This window comes from Lagenorhynchus albirostris, chromosome 11 (genome assembly GCF_949774975.1).
Source record: "Lagenorhynchus albirostris chromosome 11, mLagAlb1.1, whole genome shotgun sequence".
Taxonomy (NCBI): Eukaryota; Metazoa; Chordata; class Mammalia; order Artiodactyla; family Delphinidae; genus Lagenorhynchus; species Lagenorhynchus albirostris.
In genome coordinates this window covers 102,965,099-102,985,935 of record NC_083105.1, presented here as the reverse complement: position 1 = coordinate 102,985,935, position 20,837 = coordinate 102,965,099, and the positions used below count along the sequence as shown (strand labels likewise).

General features: G+C 59.3%; 1 protein-coding gene across 1 annotated transcript in view; it reads right to left on the bottom strand.

The window, feature by feature from the left end:
• CACNA1C (calcium voltage-gated channel subunit alpha1 C) overlaps window positions 1-20,837 on the bottom strand; it is a 459,786-nt gene that overhangs the window by 120,151 nt on the left and 318,798 nt on the right. Inside the window, exons 8-9 of the mRNA XM_060164442.1 lie at window positions 18,177-18,280; window positions 11,452-11,624 (exon numbers count right to left, since the gene is read on the bottom strand). Of these exons, the coding sequence (XP_060020425.1) occupies window positions 11,452-11,624; window positions 18,177-18,280 (277 nt within the window). The remainder of the gene's footprint in view (window positions 1-11,451; window positions 11,625-18,176; window positions 18,281-20,837) is intronic.

The following is a 20,837-nucleotide window of genomic DNA, read 5'->3' as shown; positions in this document are numbered from 1 at the left end:
CTCCCCAAGGTGGGCTGCAGTTACCACGTTCCCTTTGGGGTTGTCACTGCTTCATGAATATTCATGATGTCCCTACTGTGTGCTAACAGTCACCTACCCTGACAGGGTCCCTGCCCTGGAAATGCTTCACAGCTTGTGAGAAGACAATTTGTAAAAACTGTGATTACTCACGAGAAAAAGCTTTAAGCGTGACTGGACAAAAGAGAGCTGCACTAAGCCCCCCTTTCGTGCCCCTTTAATTCTCCTTTTTAACCTTAAACTGAGGCCAGGACCCGCCGGAGCCTGCGTTCTGTCCTGTGCACCTGTTCTCTGCCACGCCCGAGAGGCTGGGACCGCACCTGGCCTCCACGGTGGTCCATCGAGCCTCACACTGGGCGCTTCTGTTTGGTCAAGATGAAATGTCACGGGCCGTGGACCCTCTGGGGCTGGTACTGCTAGAGGTCTGTAGCTCAGCTGGAAAGAACTTTTCTTCTCTGAACCAGTGACACTAGTAGCAGAGTGATATGCGGCCTCAGCTCCAGTTTGGTTTTAAATAGATTTGGGGCTCAACATACTTTTTAATATGCAACAATTGGGTTAGTCTAATGACAAATGTCATCCCCTGCCACCGTCAGAGAAGCACACCATTTCCATTAGGAGTGATGCTTCCTGGCCAGATTAAGGCGTGGAAAATAACTTCTGGTCGTCAACAATTCCCTTCAGTTGCACTGATCTGATTAAACTTAGCAGCAGAAAGAGGAATTTACAAATTAGATGCTGTTCTCTATTTATTACCAAAATGGCTGCTCTCTACTCCATCCAGGAGCTACAGCTGAGATCTCGTCAAGTCTCAGCTGGTGATAACATTTAGCCCGCACATCTCCATCTCTGCCAGTGCATGAAGTGAGCCTTCGCCGAAGACCGCGTAACGGACGAAATCAAAGCCCCGTCCCTCGGAAGGGAGCGGCCCTCTCAGCCTTGCGTGCGCTCAGCGCTCCCGTCCTACAGAAGCAGCCGGAAGGACCCTCTTAACCTTCTCCCGACTGCCGCGCGAGGCTGGCTAGCTGACCTCGCTGAGAGAAAAAGAAAACAAGGATCCTTCCGGCAAGTGTCTGGATGTATTTGAAGAAGAACCGGGAGGAGAGGTGAGTACGTGAAGAAGACGACCGAGGAACAGAAAACACCGTTTTCTCCCAGAAGTCAGAGAGCAGCGTTGACAGCCAAGAAACGGATGATGAAAAATTAATCTGTGCGTCTGATTCATTATGTAGCCTCTGCGGGACCAGGTCGGTCCTGTCTGGTTTTAGCCTGACACGGTCACAAGGCGGGTCCAGGTCACCTACCATTCCCAATGGCAGAATTTCAAAGACTTCCAGGCCAGGACCCCACTCTTGTCCACTAATTTCCACCCTTTTCCAACCAATATGCACTGACGGTCTATCTGCCAGGCTCCGGACAGTGACGGGGATGCAAAGCTTCCCTCCCTTTCCAGGTGCGCAACCCAACCCAGCAGGGGACAAGATGGATAATAGGTACACTAGGTCACGTACATCAGTGCCGTGACACAGGTGTGGGATAGGAATGTGGGAGCAAAGAGGAGGGGCGTGAGCACGGGAGGGAAGGAGGGGAGGGGTGCCCGAGGAGGGCTGGGAGCACGGCGGGTCCTAAGGCAGATGGCGGAGCTGGGCTCTCCAGGCGGGAGGGCAGGGTGGACCCGGCGCCGGAGGGTCTTCAGGAGTAGCTTGCTTCCAGTGTTCAGGGGACCCTGCAGGAGACCCGGAGCAGAAGCTAATGTGCGTTAACTTCCAACTATAGACACAAAACCTAGAGCTGGAAGTGTCTCTGCAGCTGTCTGATCCGACCCCTCCTTTTACAAACAGGGAAACCGAGAGGCACACTCCCCGTTGGCTACTGGGCGGGGCCCAGAAGTCAGGTGGCCTGTCGTTCGTTCTTAGGCCCCTACTCGGTCTACAAAAACACAGCACGATTGTGCAGACCGGAAACCCTGGCCTCCAGGTAGGAGAGAAGGATGAGGGCCTTTCACCTCCTACTGCTGTGCTCGCAACTCTTCTAATCAAGGGGCGACTGAACAAATTGATAGAATCCATCCATTAAGGGATTATGGAAATGATAATTCATGGAAATGATTTTACACCACCTAACAGGCTCAAAAAGAAGCTCTACGAGTCCTCCTGAAGCTTGGGGCCTTCCTGGTGAAAACTAGACGCTCTGCCTGACGGTCCGCGACCAACCAGCTTCAGCTTCCCAGGCATCGCACGGTCGCGGCAGGAGCTGCGGGCAAGGGGGCTGGGACCCCCTACCACGGGCCGTACTTTTCGCACCAAGAAGATGCTCACCCCCCAGGTGGCAGCACCGATCTTTTCCTCTGTCTCTACCGCACAGAGCAGACATCACACCAAGCTGCTTGCCCTAGCTGGACCCACTGGCTGGAACAAGTATTAGTAAACACAACGAGACTCTAATTCTGAACGCTCCTGTCAGGAAAGGGGTCCTCAGTTTCTTCCCGCCCATGTGTGAGTGTACGTGCCTGGTGCGGGTACATGTGCTATTTTCAGAGAATTTTGTGAGCATAGTGACTAGCCTGATACTGGATACCATTATCCTATCTCATGAGTCACTGAAATGAGATGTAAGGGTTGGGCCGGCTGATTTGAAGCTTGGAATAGGGAAGGTAAACAAAGGCTTTTCACCTTCAGGCCAACCTGTCAGGCATTTAATTAGGGCTTTTCACCTCAACAGCAGGTTGTTGAGAACAGGTCTATTATCTCACCCCAGGAGCAGAGGCACAGACAAGCTCCAGGGCAGCTGTAATGGTTCTGTAATAGCTCGTGGCCCGTATTTTTGTTTTCTCTTGACCTCTGGTCTCGGAGGGCTCGTGCGCCTGTGTCAGACACATTCTGAAGCCCTCCGAACAGGACTTGGGGTCTGTTAGTCAAAACCAGCACTGTGCTGGGCAAGTCATTTTCAGAACATGTATTTAGGAACCATCAAAAGCTCCTCTGTCCAGACATTTAAAAATATCTTAATATCCTTATTTTTTTGTAAAAAAAAAAAAAAAAAAGCCTAACACTGAAGAACCTTATCGAAATTCAAATGTGTATTTTTGGAGAGGATAAACCTTTCTCACAGCTCTGTCTAGTGAGTTTCCCCTGCAGACCTCTTTGCAGGGGGTAAGTCTGGACAATCTGATGAACTCGTATGAATTAAGTCTAAATTGCAAACAATGTATATTTTCATGAAGCTGAGTAAACGGCTTTCTTCCTTGTCCTAGCCTACTATCGGGACGTCACTGGGAACAGGACATTCTGACACCCGCCTTCCTCGACGACCTCTACAGGACACTGTCCACTCGGGGACCGCATGCTGAGAACAGGGTCTTAAGGGCAAACACAGTCTTCTTGCTCATCCTCTCCTTGAGGAGGGGTGTGCTGACTGTCAACCCGGTGTGGATCCAAGCCAGGGGTAGGAGGAAGGAAGTCTACGGTCTTTGCAGTGAAGTCCAAGTACAGGCTTAAATTCGGGGGGTCTGGACACGAGCAAAACTGCTTGCTGTGTTCTGGGAAGGCCTGCCAGGTTCCAGCTGGGCTACCTCTGAGCGCGTTGTGTGATCTGTCCTGAGACAGTGTTGAAACCTACGTGTCTGTTTGGAGGAAGTGGATCTGTAAGCACTGTGAACAAGAGGAAAACCTCCCCTTGTCTGTCTTCAGAAATGAGCCAGGTTTGCAGGAAGCAGACCTATGACACCCAGCGCCCACCCCCATGTCCCCGCACTCACAGGGGGCCACGCGTGTCCCCACGGCGGCCGGATTCTGTGGTTTCTGATCCTGATGGAGCCGTGCACTTGGCTACAGCAGGAATCCGGGGTCTCCCACAGGGGTACAGAAAGATCATTGCGATGGACTGAACGTGTGTGTCCCCCCAAATTCATGAGTTGAAACCCTAATCCCAGTGTGATGGTATTTGGAGGTGGGGCCTTCGGGAGGCGATTAGGGTATGAGGGTGGAGCCCTTCTGAGTGGGATTTGTGCCTTAGAAGAAGAGGCCAGAGCACTAGGCAAGCGTCCATGGAGGAAGCGGGCCATCCGTGAGCAGAGGACCTCCCAAGAACATGGCCATGCTGGGCCCCAATCGCGGACGTCAGGCCTGCAGAGCCGTGGAAGCCGATGTCTGTTGTCTAAGCCCCCGTCTGTGGAGATGTGTCACAGCAGCCCCGTGAGGGCAGAAGCAACACCTAACGTGGCCCCGCTGCCAGTGGTCCTCCTCCCCACTGCCTCTGCCCAGCCTCACTCTGTCACTCGCCTCCTGTGTGAGAGTCCATCCCCCCCCTGCGGTACCGCCCTCCTCGGGGCAGCTCCCCGAGGGCAGGGCTCTGCTGCTCCGGACGCGGCCCCAGCCCTGCCCCTCGAACCACGAGGCCCAAACACAGAGTGCCACCAGCCCAGGGTCACAGCAGGTGTGATCGCTGCTCAAGGCGACGGTCCTTGCTGCTCCGCGGAAGCGCACAGCAGGTGCGATCGCTGCTCAAGGCGACGGTCCTTCCTGCTCCGCGGACGCGCTCAGCAGGTGCGATCGCTGCTCAAGGCGACGGTCCTTCCTGCTCCGCGGACGCGCTCAGCAGGTGCGATCGCTGCTCAAGGCGACGGTCCTTCCTGCTCCGCGGACGCGCTCAGCAGGTGCGATCGCTGCTCAAGGCGACGGTCCTTCCTGCTCCGCGGACGCGCTCAGCAGGTGCGATCGCTGCTCAAGGCGACGGTCCTTCCTGCTCCGCGGACGCGCTCAGCTCTCCTGGCAGCACTGTAGCTGCCACAGAGGCCCAGGCACGTCCATCTGATGAAGTGACCCAGAAGGACGGAGCCCTCACAGCCCTGTGTTTGGGGCTGTTACTCAACTCTTACTCTTCCATCAGCCACTGAGTCGTAAGGGCAGAGATCACACGAGGGGGAGCCACTGGGATGCTACCCAGGGCACCTTTCAGGGTAGTCACGGATAGAGACAGCGCGGGGCAAAGGGCTCCCACAGCCAAGCAGACGCGACAAACCAGCTCCCGGGGGTCCCTTGGGGGCGGGCTCTGCTGCATCCCTAGGTCAAGAACAGCCCGAGCTGTGCATCCCCAAGGCTCCTGGGCCCTGCCGGCCCCGGTCCCTTCCTGTGGACGCCGGCCATCAGCGGAGGGCCATCTTTCCCGCCGTGACTCCCACTTCAGGCTGTGTCAGCCCCTGGAACCCCTGGGTCCCCCTGCTTCCAGCCCCCCGAGCCCCAACCAGCTGTTCACAAAAGGAGCTGGGTGACCTTCCCACGGTGAACTTGTCCCCCTGCTCAGATCCCTGTGGTGGCTCTGCTGAACCCACAGGAGAAAGTCCACGCCTGAGGCCGTCTGGGACCAGTCTCAGCCCCGCTTCCGGATTGACCTTCGGTTTCACCCCAAAACCCGAGACTGAAGTCCTCCCCCCTCCCTTCCCCCCTCTTACTTGTTCTGCTCTTTACATCTGCAGCTGCTTCCTCATCCCTTTGGCCTCGAGAGCCGCTGTCAATCTGTGGGCAGCAGAGACGTGGCGGCGTGTCCACCACGCTCCCTCCCCCGGCCGCCCCTGGTCACTCAGACTGTGTCCGTTCCCCCCGCCCCCCACCCCGGAAGCTATGGGGGCTGTAAACTGTTCTGGCCAGTGGCAGGCGATGCCCACTCTCCCAGGCCTGGCCTTTACATCCTCCCCGGGGCCCTCCAAGCGCCCTCTGCCTCCCTCCTCTCCTGCCCAGATGCAGGGGATCCGCAGAACCTCTGAGGCCGGGGGGAGGTGAACTTCCCTCCTGCCAACTCGACCCACATGGAACCAGGAGCAGGAAGCGCCCTTCGCCTTACCAAGCGGCTGGGACTTTCTTACTACAGCTCTTAGCCCACCTGACTGGCATGGCCGCACCCCAGCCCCGGCTCATCCCCCTCCGCCCCCAGGTGACAACTCCCCACGCCAGCAGGCGACAGAGGCGGGAGCTGCCACCCTCTCCTCCACGGACAGCCTCTGGCAGAAACCGTGTGCTGGTGCAACGGGGCTTTTCTCTCCCAGGGTCTACGTGGAAGGGGGGGCGGGGGCGGAGCTGAGGCTGCTTCGGTATGAGCCCCGGCCATCAGGGGGTGGCTCGGAGGGAAATGCAGGCCGATTCACCCCTCAGCGCCTCCACGGAGCTACCTTCAGCCCCCAGGTGTGTCCATCTGTTTGCAAAGCTTTACAAGAAAATCACAGCAGCGCTTTACTGGGGGCTACCTGGGCGGGCTGAGTGGGCGGATCCATTTGCCAGTGGGTTTGGTGGCCTCAGGGAGGTGACATGAGCCCCCATGGTGAGGCTGTTGCTGGTTGGAGGACCCCCCCCGCCCACCGTGCCCGGATCCTGGGACCGTCAGAGGTTCCGCCGAGGTGACCCTGCAGCCACATGACCCCGCAGCACTGAAGGTGATTACATCACATTCCTCCAGGTGCACACGCCAGGGCAGGACAAGGGCTGGTCGCTGCCCCGGAGCACCCCTCCCGGCAGCCTCCCGGCTGACCAACACCCTCCTCCGACCAAGTTCAAGGAGTCCCGAACCGAAGGAAGCTCCGACGGGCGGTGCCACTGATGTGCCCCTTTTCCAAGCACAGCTGCCCTTAGACCACTCCGGGCGGGCGGCTTCTGACCTCAGTGAACCTTCTGCCTGAGCAAGATGTTGCCATGACTCCCTTTCACGCTCCAAACACAGTCCTTACGATCATAAAGCTCATCTCTCCCTGCTTTTAAAATCATACTCAGGGCCCTTCAGGGTAATGTTTAAGATCAGATTTTCCACCCCCCGCCCAGCCCTCCTTCCCTCCGTCCACCCCACTCTGCGCGTTAGACCGAGGGTGTTACAGATGCTACGACGGAGGCGTTAGAGGGACCTCTTCCAGACGCTTCTGGCCGGAGAGGCAGGGGGGTCCCTGCACCACCAAGGGCGGGGCTGAGGAGGGGTCCGGGCGGCGCTGGCCTCAGGCCCACATCCCCGAGGTCGGGGGCAGCGTACAAGCTGTGGGACGTGACACGTTACCTTCTCTGAGCCCAGCTCCCCGTCTACAAAGGGGGCGTCAGTGCCCACGGGAGATAATCCCGGGGAGGACGAAACGAGACCGTCCCTGTCCTGTCCCCTCTCGCGCCCCCGTCCTGTCCGCCCTGGCGCTCTAGCCCAGGAGAGCCCGCAGACGCCGACCCCCGCCCACTGTCCAACCTCGGGATCCAAAGAGCAGCTCCACACCGGCTGTGGAAGAACGACACCCTCGAGGAGAGCGCGTGAATGAGAAGGTCTCGCCCTTGCTCCACTGGCTGCCAGCTTTCCCTTTTACTGTGTGGCTTTCACACCCTCCTTCCTTCCAGAAGCTACTCCACCATCCAAGGAAGATGGCTGTGGTCTCTACAGCCTGCTGGCAAGCTCCCCCAGAGCTGGTTTTGCTTTAAGAAGCGTAGGACGGCTTGCCTAGGCTGGGAAGGGACACCTGCTTCTCACCGTATGCTCGACGTGGCCCTCGGGGGCCCCTCCACTGCACCCAGGCTGGGACACTGGCGTCTACAAAGTCATGGGCCCGACAGCAGAACAGCCAGACTGCTGCACGGCGGACGGGCTGTCTGTGGAGATACCACCCCCACCGGGGTCCTGTTCTGACCCGATTCCCGAGTGAGGGTCTGCATACAACATGGGTGTCTGGGACCCGCCCAGGGGAGTTGTTCCCAGCAGCCCAGAAGAACCCATGAAACAGCCGCACTGCAGGGCCCCCGGGCCGCTGGTCTCTGCGCTGCCTCTGAGCCCCGACGGCCCTCATCGCCAGCCCAGGCGAGCTGTCCCCACCTGATCTCTGTGGCGGTTTCCAGCACTGACGTTTTAGGGTTTGATTAGGACGAGCTAGAGGTGATGCGCGGGGCAGCCGAGGCATCTGCTGTCCCGCAGGGTGTGGGGTTAGGGTGGCCTCCAACACGATAACTTTGGGTCCAAAGTAAGAAGGGAGTCGGGAAAAAAGCCGTTGCTAGTGTCTTTCTCACGCCGTCTGACCGGGTGCTGGTGGGACGCTGTCTCAGGACTCAGGGCGTGTGGCAGCCATGCCCATGAGTAAGTCCAAGGAAAACTGATTAAATTGTAAAAAAAAAAAAGCTCAAATAATGATGCACGTGCCCTTGACACGTATACCGTGTAGACCAGTGATGTTCAGATCACCGCTCTTGAGCCCCACAGGACCCTTCCGTGGGCAACCTGCTGCCCTCGGAGGCCCTCAAATCTCCATGCATCAGTAACATGCAACCCCAGACGCCGCAGGGCGGCGGCGGCCACGCAGCTCTGCTGGTGAACGGTGATCGCAGAGGGGCTCCTGCGAACAGAGCTGAATACGCTGGATAAATACTTAACCTGCTTATAATCAAGTGTTTTGGTTCCATGGTCTGTCTTTTCCAGGTTCATCTGCACAAATGTCTGTCTTCGAGGACTGGGGCTGCACTGAAATGGTCTTAACGACACGAGAGAGAGATTCCCATATGCACAGATCCTTAATCCATGCATTCTTTCATCTTGAGGAGGAGAAAGAAAGAAGAGAAGAAATTCCCGTTCCACGAGGGCAGGGATTTTTGAGGACTTTGTGCATCGCTGTATCCTCAGGGCCAGAAACAGCGCCAGACACAGAGCAGACCTTTAATTGCTTGATGGGTGGATGGGTGGGTAGAAGGATGAACGAACTGAGTGTACTTTAACGTATTTTTTATGTAATTTGCCGGCCAACTCACTGACTCTAATTACTTAGAGAAACACCTCAAACGATGCCCTCTCTCTGCTGCCTTCCCGAGCCCTGTTCTTTCCACGGCCACAGTGGCATCTGTAGCTCTTGCTCGAAACATGGGTAACTGGGCTCCCGCGGGCGAGCTCAGCTGCCGCGCAATGACGCGCCACGCGTCACGGAGCCGCGTCCGCACTGGGGCCACCCTGCGCCACCGGCGCCCGGCAGCTGGCATGCCCTAAGTGCCGGCGGGGCTCCTGCCTGGGGCACAAGCACGAGTGTCCAGAGCCATTGGCCAAGAGTGATAATACCCTTTTCCCTCTTTTCTCAAAAGACGACTTAACTTTTGAGCTGAAGAGAACTGGCAAATACGCTGTATTGTAATCTTTTAGCAATTTCAAAGGCAAAGACACTACTTTGATAGAAACGCGTACCATTAGTAGCAGCATTTCTTCTCTTGTATTTGTTTCAAAGGGCAAACTACAAAGTTCTGAAGATCAGAATATAGTTTCTGAGCCGCGGGCCTACCTTTTCTGTGGATCTATTAAGTGGCCAGTCCCTTAACAAGCCCGTCTCGTCCACTCTGCTCTTCTTTTTTTTGTTTTTTTTGCGGTACGCGGGCCTCTCACTGTTGTGGCCTCTCCCGTTGCGGAGCACAGGCTCCGGACGCGCAGGCTCAGCGGCCATGGCTCACGGGCCCAGCCGCTCCGCGGCATGTGGGATCTTCCCGGACCGGGGCACGCACCCGCGTCCCCTGCATCGGCAGGCGGACCCCCAACCACTGCACCACCAGGGAAGCCCCACTCTGCTCTTGACCGGACTTCCCTGCTGCCCCGGCCTCTGGACAGGCCTCCTGGCTCCATACCCAAGCGTCTCTCATTCAGTTCCTCACGTGCCTCTATTTTATCCTCTGTCTTGTTTTCTTAGATGCCCAGTCCCTGGCCCCCTCCCCCTAGAACCGGCCCACCACCATTTCCACGACGGAAGGCGGCAGGCTCCGTTCCGTCCTCTGAGGCCAAGGCTGAGGGTGAGAAGCAGACCCCAGGCTCCTCCAGCCACCAGGGATGAGCGCAGGGGAGGGACGCCAGACTTCATCCACATAAGGGCTCGTGAGAACCCTGGCAGAGACTCTGTCCACTGGGGCAGGCGGTACACTGTGCTCTTCCCAGAGCTCGGGCAGAAAGAGGGGGTAGATGGGCCTCGTCCACTCGATCCGCTCCAGCAGCAAAGAATTCTCCATCAGGGTAGGACAGGGAAGCAGCACACCTGTCCTCAGAAAAGAGCAGGATAACAGTGTCTCTGTGGACGGCCACCGAGTGCTGCGCGGGCAGTGGACACACAAGTTTCTACGACCGTGTAAGAGACACGCTCCTACCATCCGTGGTGAGCTGGGCTCCACCGTGGCCAGGGTGCAGACCGGAGCCCACAGCCCGCTCCTGTGCTTCGCAGCAGGTGTCGACGAGGCTCCCAGGCTAGCTCACTATTCACACACGGCTGGCTGCCACGGACCATCCCGCATCCACGATCCGTCAGCAGCGGAATGGACGCTGCCGGCGTCTTTCCAGGAAGATTCTCAGCATCGCCGCTCACTGTTCTAATCCGTCTAAGGCCTTGTCGTCCAACGTGCAAAAACCCCTTAGCAGACCGTGAAGGCCTCCTCGTTACCAGTCCCTGGCTGTGTGTGTGTTTTAATTTTGTGTTCATTCCTTGAGCAGAGTTATTGGAAAGCAAGTCGTGGAAGGCTGTATTCAATCCGTCTCTGAAACGACGGAGGCGGGCCTGCTCTCTGCTCACACCCAAGTTGTCTTCCTTCTCTCTCCACCTGCTCCCCCTCCTAGATTCCCACTTAGAGCTCAGGTACCAACGAGCAGGGACACGCAGAACCCGGCCAGGGGGCATGAACACAACCGGCAGAATCTACACCCACGCCCAAGGCCACCGTATCCGCACGCGCGTCGGGATACACATGCACACACGCGTCCTGCGCCCTCCTGGCCTCTGTCAGGACACAGCGATGGACACCCTGCTCCCCCGTCAGCCCCCGGAGCCTCAGCGGGTCTCTCTCCTCCCTCTGGGCCTGGGAGCCTTTCTAGCTTCCCCCGCTTATCTGACTGGCCCCGCTGAGCAAGCATGTCGGCTATTTAACCTGCTTGGTTCCTTGGTCAGAAACGTCCCGATTCAGATGTGCGCAACCCCGGGAAGGGGGCCCGCGGGAGGAGAAGAGAGGGGCTGGGGTCGGTTTCTAAGACCTAAAGCTATTCTGCCAGTTTCCTCCGGGTTTCCCCAACCTTCCCATTCAGCACCTTCCCAGATCTTTGAATCTAGCCTCCTCGAGAGAAACCTTGGGCTCTTTTCCCTGAGAAAGCGCAGTGGTCCTTGGAAGGGGAGGGGGGGAGCCTGCTTTCCGGTGGTGGTGGGGGAAATGGTCCCGTCTGAACAAGCCTGGAGCAGGACTCCTGCCCCGGCCCAGGGAGCCGGAGCTGGGAGGAGGATGTCGGATTTAAAACCAAGAGCCCGACTGAGCAGTTTCCCCCGTCCCGGGACCAGAGGCTCTAGGACGACTATATCAGGCTTTGTTCCACACGTGGCACTGATTTCTGAGAGCAGAGAAGATGGCTACAGGGGCCGCACCGTCAGGACGGGGGGAAGCCCCCCGCCTCGCCCAGACCCCAGCCCCAGTCGGGGAGGCCGCTCACTGTTTCGGGGTTTCTCCTCGTCCAAGCCCTCGTCCTCGTTCTCGGGGTCGATGTCCTCCGCCTGCGTGATCCAGTCCAGGTAGCCCTTCAGGTCCTCTTCCAGCTGCTGCTTCTCCCGCAGCTTCTGGAAGTCGCCCCGGGCCTTGGCCTTCTCCCTCTCTTTGGAAAACTCTCTGGCGAGAGGGCGGAGGGACAAGAAGAACAAAGCATTAATTGCTTCGCATGGGAAGCCTCCGGCCGCACCTGCGCTGCACAGACCGCTCCCCCTGCCCCGGGTCTGATCTGCTCTCACGAAAGAGGACGGAGTCACTGGGGCGGGGCGCTGCCTGACTCGGGACACGACTGTGGGGTGGACCAAATCCACTGCCCTTCTTCCTGGGCCATGATGGCAAGCTCTGCCTCTTCGTGACAAACGTTCTCCAATGACCTGGAAAGGCCTTCCGAGCAGTAACCCGGCGGGACCCCCGCCATAGCCCCGGGAGACGAGGGCCTGGGGTCAAGCTGAAGCCCAGCCCCCGCACTGGCTCTGCCAACCCTGGTGCCTCCTCGGTGGCTCAAAATCGGCCACGGGGGGATACGTACACTGCGGACATCGTCAAACGCTACAAACCAGGGCTTCTCCCCACAAAGAGCCAGTCGTTAATGTTTACCAGGACACCACTGATGTCAGGCCCAGGAGACCTCACCTCCTCACCCCCCCGTTCTCATTTCTAGGGTTCGTTCTGCCCCGTTCAGCAAGCCTGGAGGGGTTTCTAATCTAGAGAATGTCCTTTCCCACATGGAGGGAGACAGAAGAGGATTCCAGACACAGGAAAATGTCCTGGGGGGGTGCCCTTCGGGTTAAAAAGGAAATCTAATCAGAATGGAAAAATACATAAAATCAAGATGATATAAAAGTTAAATGAGGCGTTCAGTCTAGAGCAATGATGAGTAGAAACTAAAATTAAGCCGGGATTTGCTGGAAGAAGAGCTTATTGAAAAATTTTGGAGAGTGTCTGTTTCTTTCCTATTTTCTATGATTCTGTCCTTATTTTCTCTCTGACCTTGAATTCACTTTCTGAGCCAGGAGGGACCTGGCAGCCAAGAGGGGAGTCAGGGAGGCTGGTTCTCACTCTCAAAGCAAGTCTGTGCCTTTTCTTCCGAAACAGATAGGAGCAGCCTGCCTCTGACCTCCGGTCTCTGGGAAATGGGGCTCCTGGGGTGTGTGTGTGTGTGTGTGTGTGTGTGTGTGTGTGTGTGTGTGTGTGTGTGTGTGTGTGTGTGTGTTGGGGGGATTCTTGGTTTCTTCCTAGAGACGTGACTCCTCCTTCCCTCAGCAGTTGACGCCTAGTTCAGGGCGGGAGGCCGCAGAGTCCACCTGGAAGGGATTCCATGCACTCCATGGGAGGCCCCGTGGAAGGAAGGACACACCGACAAGCCATGGGGCAGGAAGGCTCAGCCCCGGAGCCCCTGCGCCCGCCGTCCAGGATCTGCATTCATCGCAGCCGCGGCAGGAGCAGACCTCAGCCGCCACCCGTTATGGTGAGGGTTGGGCCGGGAGGGGTCTGGGGGACGTTTTCACCAGGAGCCGTGGCTCCCGAGCTACGAGTTCTCTTTGCTGCTTTGACGACGCTCTGGTTGGGATGGAACGTTCTTCTTCACTTTGATTGACTCCAGTTCGAATCGGACCGAACTTGCTCTTTCTTGGGCTTCTTGGCAGCTGGCGGCACCGTCCCCTCCTTCCCAGGGCAAAGGGGCTGCACTGACAGCTGACAGTGTGGATGGAGGCCTTGCCTCCATGGCGGATGGGCCCGGAGAGAGTCCCCCGCTCTCCGCACCCGCCACTCCTCCCGGGGCTGCGGTTCGCCACCCGGAGAGTCACTTCATGCAGCGGGGCCCCCCTGCAGCCCCCAGACTGCAGCTCCAGGCGCCCCCCCAACTGCCCTTCCGCCTCCACACACTTGAGAGCTCCATGCCTCGTGCAGCGGTTTGGGTGGAAGGGTGACTAAAGAGCTAAGAGGCCGTGCTTCTCCTGGAGCTGGGATCAGGCCAGAGCCGGGAAAGCTGGCCCAGCCATGCGTCACAGCATCTGCCCTGCAGAACCGAGGCCCACGACTTCTAGGAACAGACAGACATCCGGGAGAAGAGGAAATGAGGTTTCCTGGGGTGCGAGGGGCTCCGAGAGGCAGCAGAGCCAGGAACCCGCGGAGTATGGGCACAGCCTGGCCCGGGCCGGGAGGAGGTGAGGGGCTCCCTCTCCGGGCTCCACGCAGCAGGGACGTGGAGGGCGGCAGCGCCCCGCTCTCTTCGTCTCCTCGCTGGATGTCCCACGCGGCCTGGGCCCAGGGGCTGGAGCCGGCTGCCCGGTCAGTCGCGGCGGGTCTGCGCGAAGGCGGGAGCACGTCCTGTGCACGCAACGGCCGACAGGACAAGCGCGGCGGAGAGCCCGGGCCGGGCGCGCACTTGCACAGCTCGCAGGGGGCAGCTGCGCGAAGGGTCCGTCGACGCAGCGGCCGGGCTCCAGGCCCCGCGGTGACCGGTGCGGCTGGTCCTCATCACCCGCGGACTCCGTGTCTGCAGACCCGCCTTCCCGCTAGGACTTCTCGTCACGCCATCCACACCGCGAGCCCTCGCGGTCGCCGCGGATGCGCAGAAAGGCGGGACCTGGGGTCACGTTCCCGGCTGAGGTTGGACGAGCGGCCGCTCGCCTCCTTGGTGGTGCAGCTCATACTGTGAATAAGAGCCTTTTTACAGCCCATTTCCGCATTTTGTGCTTTCCGATGGTGATTTTTCTGATTAAAACGTCCCCCGAGCATGGAGCTGCCGTGCAGTCTGTGACCCTAAGGGCACGAGGACTGGGAGGTGCCTCACGGGGCAAGTCCGTGTGTCTGACAAGCGGAATCCAGGCCTGAGTTATGGGCTGTGGGTTGAGAGCTCGGTGCGAACAGATCAACACGGTGCCTTGAACGAGGCGACTTCACACAGATGCACACACACGACAGCTTGTGTACTGATGGCAGCGCTGTGTCCAGAGCCTCGCAGGAACTTAACCCCACATCCCCTGAGGGCAGAGGCCAGTGTTCCCGAAGCCAGGGCTGGTGGGCACTCCGTGGAACGAGGCTTCCAGGAATCACGCGCGTCTCCCCTGCTCCAGCCACGAGGCAGTGTGCCCGGGCACTTCTGCTTCCTCGGGACCTGGATGTAGCGTCTTAGCTGTGGCCCGTGGTCAGGGGTGCTTTCAGGTTGTAAAATGCCCATCCTCAGGCCCTCTGCCCCATCTCCCCGGGGGGACAAGAGCTGGGCGCCCACCCTCTAAGAGGTCCCGGGCCCCTTGTCACCTGAAGACACACGTCTTCTGTGTTTGCAACCACTTAAAACCAAACAGTAACCAGGGTTGAGGGTCCAGGGACTTTCACCCAATGGCACCTTCTAGTTCAGCTTCCAGAATCCTGTGGCTGCCGTCACTGTAATTCTCATGGCTAGAGGCTGAGATCTCTGGAGGGGAAGGTCATACAGTCTGGTTCTTATCTGACTAATATCATTCCTATGACATGTGAGGATCAAGAGATGATGACCGTGGAAGCGTTCGGAAAAAATCCACGAGCTGCACATTTGCACGGACGCCTCCAGGCTCAGCAGGAATGTGTTTCCAGACGAAGGACGGCCGTCCCTCTGATGACCAAAATCTCCGAATTCCGCCTTTAAAATGGAGGCTTTTAAATGGACACTAAAATGGACACTCTGCAAGTGTCGCTCTCCCTGCTTTCCTGGGCAGACGACCCCAAGCGCACCTGAGCCCTTCCTCGGTGACAGCAGGGTGCAGTTCATGAGGACAGTTCCCGTGCTGGGCTCTGAAACGATGATAATACCCTTACCTGGCGGACGCAGGGCGTCGGCCCCCAGCTCCAAGTGCTCCAAGACTGCAGTGCTGCTGGGGGAGCTCTGTTCTCCCTCGAGGGCTGTTATGTCTGCAGGGCCGCTGGCCCCCAGCTCAGGACCTGTCCGCAGCCTTCAGGGCTGGGGCTCCCCAGCTTCCTCTGGGACCCCTGGGCTGGTCCCCCTGTCCTTACTGCGGTTCCCGCCCATCTCCTCCCAGGTCTTGGCTGTCATCTGAGGACACAGGATTAACCAGGCCAATGGGCTTGGGGACGGTGGAGCCTGGGGGACGGGGACAGAGGCCATGGGTCCACATTGCGTGGGTTGAACCTCGGAGCCTCCAGGCCGCACCGGTGAGAGCTGGGGTAGTTCCCGCACGTAACCTTCACTCTTCTCCTCTGTGCAGGTGACATCCGCGTGGCCCCAGCGTGCGGGGCTGTCGTGGGCGGCAAAGGAGCGCATCCACCGAAGGCGCGGAGCCCGGGGCCTGCCGTCGAGCTGCTGACCACTGACACCACCCTGAGACGGGCCTTCCGTGAGCGCTGAGAAGTTTCCGAATGCTTCTGGAAGGCCGGCCGCCGGGTGAGTAGGCATACGGCTGTGCTCCAGGGTAACGACCGCACTGCTGTCCGGACTTCTCGAGACACGGCGAGCACCACGTGTGCTCAGCCGACGGCAGCCTGGCTCTGGGCCTTCTCACCGCGTGGCCAGCCCTCTGGACAGGCCGGGAAGGGGAGCTGCTCACGCTGGGCAGAGGGCGCCCGGGGCCGGAGGAGCCTTGGGAGATGTTCCCCAGCAACGTGGGGAGGAACGGGGCAGGAGCGGGTGTGAGGAGGGGCCCGGGGACCCCGGGCAAGGGCTGGGCTCACGGGCCCTGACTAGACGGGGTTTCTGGAATCCCGCAGGCTCCACACACCTGCTGTCACTTGAACCAAGACCGGCCCTTCAAGATCACTCTGCCCGCCCCCAGCGCTGCCGCCATCCACCCCCACCTGGACCCGCCGGGGGAGCCGAGGATGACCAGGCAGAGCCTCTGCTCGAGGGGGCCTTCGTGGTCGAGGCCTCAGCCTCCACCTCAGACCGCTGGGGGGGCTTCACTGCTCAGACTCGCTCCTTGTCTCTGCAGGGAGAACGGGGAACCACTGTTTTCAAGGTTCAGAGCCCTGGCGTGTTACAGGTCCAGCTTGTTCAACGTTCGTTTGTGGGGCAGTGGCAGGAAGATGGTGCTGGGCTGTGTCTCGTGCTGACAGTGACCAGTGAGGGGACCCCGTACAAGCCACACGGCGTCTCAGGCTCCCTCCCCTCGTGTCTGGAAGCAGAGCGTGGAGCAGGTCTAACCTGTGACGACCCTGTTCAGTAATCTCAGCTCTGACAGCCTTCGAGTAAGCAGCGATCCCAGTGAGGACAGCACGGCTGTGTGCTGACTCGACGGAAGGCACCTCACTCTACCATCCCAGCGACCGAGGAGTCGGGCTTACGATCTCCGTTTTGTCAGATGGGTGAGTGACACTTAAAAGCCTTCTGCCTGGAGCTCCAAATTTCTGCCTTGAGTGGGTGATGAGGTTGACTTTTCAACGCTCTTCCTGACGACTCCTTATAAACAGGGCATTTTCTTGTGTCGGACACAAAACTGGAAACCCTTCCACCCTCCAGGCAGCTGACCGGGGCGTCTGCCGGCCTGCGTGTCACTGTCACCCTGACGGAAGGCGCCAGTCCCTGTGCAGCCGCTCGCGGCAAAGGCCCGGGGTGACGTAGCCCCCGACAGCACCCCCGTGGGGAGGGGTGAGGACAGAGGTGGACTCTGTCCCTCCGCCACTCCCAGGACTGACCCCGACGCTCCTGCGAGGCCTTGGGCTGCGGCAGGCGGGGGTGGGAAAGCTTCCCCGCGGCAGGCGGGGGTGGGAAAGCTTCCTCCCTCGCCCGACTCTCCCCAGCATCACGTCCGCAGAGACGGAAGAAAGGCTGTGAAGCAGCTGCCCCTCCCCACGTGGCGAAGGCAGAAAGTGTCCCTGGGAGCCTTCAGGCGATGGCCTTGCATGGCTGGTGAGGGCTCGGGAAGAAGAGAGTGGGCCGAAGAGGCGTCCAGGGGGCCCGAGGTGCAGAGGTGGCCGCCCAGGGCTCCTCGGGCCCCAGCCACGGGCTGCCTCAGCCACGTTTTAACTTCATCCGAGCAAAGGCTGAAATTAGGCGGGCCTTGCACTTGGAGCCAAGCAGACAAAGTTAAAAGAAAGTGGATTCTATCTCCTCTGTGCTCCAGTGATCGATGGCTTCAAACAGCTGAGCGCCCTTCCTTTCAGAGAAGGGATACAGAGATGGACGGCCCAGTCTGTGATGAGCGCCAAAGGGAATGAGCATTTCAGTCTGTTTTGTTTACTTGCATTTTAGCTCAAACTCCTGGTACCCTGGTCCAGTCAACACTGGGTAAAGGGGACCTGCGTCTTCACCGCCAGCCTGCCCTGGACTGTGGCTGGAGAGATAGGGCAGGTACCCATCTGCGAGGCTGCCACGCGGGCCAGAAGCCCACGGCCCACGAATCTTCCTCCAGTTCCTCTGCCCAGCACTTCCCACCCAAGGGGCTCAGCTGCTCTGGGGTTCCTGAAGAAGCATCCTGCCCTCCTGGACAGCCAGGGGTGCACGGGTGGCAGGTGACAGGTGGGCTTGGGTACCTCTCACTGCAGCCCAAACCAGTGGGCTCGGCCTTGTGCCTCTGATCTCTGCCCAGCCAGGCCAAGGACATTCACTTCAAGGCTCCTGGGGTGGCCCCACGTCCCAGGTTCATCAGAGTCAGAAAAAGAATAAAGCCAGGAAAAGCAGAAAGAGTAAGTGAAATAAATGGAAAAATCAAGACCTTTTTGTTTGGTCCTGCTTACCCGCTAAGGACACCGAGAACCAAGTTAAGTACAAAAAATGACCCTATGATGATTAGTGTAACAAAATAGATCCAGGGCCAGTCCCTTCCCACGGCATCATTGACCTGGAAGAACGGAATCACAGTTAGTACAGCTCCCAGAGCAGCCGAGCACGGCCCTGCCCACCCCGGGCCCGGCGCCGACCGGGCAGCACCGGGACCGGGGCCTCTAGGTCATCAGAGGCCAAACGGCCCGCCCAGCTGACGGCCAGCATCCTGGCTCAACGGAGACGTTTTCTGTTTCTCCTGGGCCTGGTGACGGATACAGCGGGACCTGGGGCCTTGCTCAGCTGCGCCGTAAAGAGGACACAGAAACGGTCAGCTTACCCGCTCAACACACCAAGAACCAGATTTAGAACGAAAAAGGATCCAAAGATGACCAGACTGACAAAATACACCCAGGGTAACTCGTAGCCCATAGCGTCCTGCATCTGGAAAGACGAAGGACAGTTAGGAAAGAGAGAAGCAGGAGTGAGTCAAAGCAAGTGGGCAGGGAGGCAGGGAGGATGTGAGTAGAGGCTGGCGCGGGAGATCACTGTCACCGGGCGCCACCTTGACCCAAACACCCCGTGACCTTGACCTAAGCAAGAAGGGCCTCGGCAGGCTCTGCCTCAGGGGAGTCTCGCCTGGCGCTCTCTGACCCTTTATTTTCTGGAACAGAATTTTCCTCCGATGTTATCTATTGGGTTGTCTAAGAAGCTGGGTCACCTCTAAAGTGGCTCTTCCTACGAGATGGTTTTCGCTCAGTTGGGTTTATGTGGCCCCTGCGCCCGCCACCCTGGCCTCAGCGCTCAGGGACTAGCCGGGGGCTGGAACCTTCAGGCACACGTGGGGAGGCGCCCTCCCAGGGGGTGACCCCTGCGCCTGGGGTTTAGGGTGGACCGTGCTGTCTTATCGGCACCCCAGGCCTCGGGCCGGGGAGGATGGCTGTTCAGGCTGGACTCAGGGGACAGCTCCTGTGCCTGCAACTCACGGGACCCTGGATCCCCGTGGGAGGTCGACGCCCCCGAGTTTCCAAATTCCTAAGTGCACAGGCTCCCCGAATGACCTACACCCGTGGTTCTCAAGGTGCTGTCCCTGGCCTCACCGGGGCACCTGGGAACGAGTTTGGAACTGCACACTCTGGGCCCTCCGTCCACACGGGGGGCGCCCGGCGACCACGTTCTCACCAGCCCTGCAGTGAGTCTGATGCGAGCCGGGGTTTGAGGACCGCTGGTCCACGGCCCCCAGCCTCCGAGGCAACGGCACGACAGAGGCTGATTCCCTGCACGCAGGTCCACGGGGCGGCTCGTGCCCTGAGAAGCACTGATTGGTTTTCGGTGCTGCCCCCGCGCGTCCTTTCCAAACCTGCTCTCGTTTACCCGGGGTTACATTGTCTCATGGGAGGCAGCTCGCCAGCGTGACCACAGGGCAGAGAGCACAGCTCTGTCCCGCCCTCGGGGTCGCTGGTTTGAGCCACGTCAGGAAAAGGTTCCCAACACGCGACTTTCCCAGGTCACGATTCAATCCAGTGTAACGCGAGTCTGTGGACATCCTCGCTGCCACGCGGCCGCTGTTTTCCACGCAGCATGTACACTTTCCGAGGGTATAATCTACTCACTACTATGCATCGTTTGTCCTCCGTGCTGGGGTGCAAGTGGCATGAGGACGGGCGTTGGGTGTAGCCTGTGCCCCCAAGTGCCCAGAACAGGGCCTCGTATAAGGCAGGTGCTCAGTGAGGCCAGCCGGGTGGACGGACGGGCCCCCTCTGTGCCGGCCCCGCTACCCACGGGAGGCCCTTGCTGTAGGGGGACAGGTCAGTGGACGTCAGGTGGCGAATGCGGCTGCAGGGGTGCGTGTGCACAGCCACGGGCCTCCAGGAGAGGCTGCAGAGGCCGGTGAGGCCGGATCAGGCAGCCCGGGGGTGCCACTTGGGGGGGGGAGGGCAGGGGCAGTAAGGCCGCCTGGAGGCCGCGTGGTCCTGCCCCAGGAAGGGATTCCAGGAACTGGCAAGTGTTGGGATGGTGCCGGCAGCGGGAAGCACCCAGCACGATGGCGAGAGGAGGGCAGGGCAAGAGATGAACCCACGCAGGGCCATCCAGAGACGGGCTCGCTCCCAGTGCCAGGGCCACCCTTGCGAAACTGCCCCAGAGCCGGGCAGACGGGGATGGGGAGGGAGGGCTGGTGCCTCAGCAGCGTCCTTGGGGGAGATCTCCCCCGGCTGCTTCCTTGTGCCCCACAGTTTTTTTTTTTTTTTTTTTTGTGGTACGCGGGCCTCTCACCGTTGTGGCCTCTCCCGTTGCGGAGCACAGGCTCCGGATGCGCAGGCTCAGCGGCCGTGGCTCACGGGCACAGCCGCTCCGCGGCACGTGGGATCTTCCCGGACCGGGGCACGAACCCGTGTCCCCCGCATCGGCAGGCGGACTCTCAACCACTGCGCCACCAGGGAAGCCCCCTCGTGCCCTACATTTTGTGAACATTTAAGCTCATGGGAAGTGCAGTCCCCCAGGCCGCACATCTCTGATGACTCAAGGAACCCATGAGCCTCAGAGGCTTCCTAGGTCCCTATTTAGTTGAGTGTCCTTTCCTCTGGGCCACAGGCAAGGGGTGAGGCGTCCAGCAGCACTAGGACCTCCAATGGATG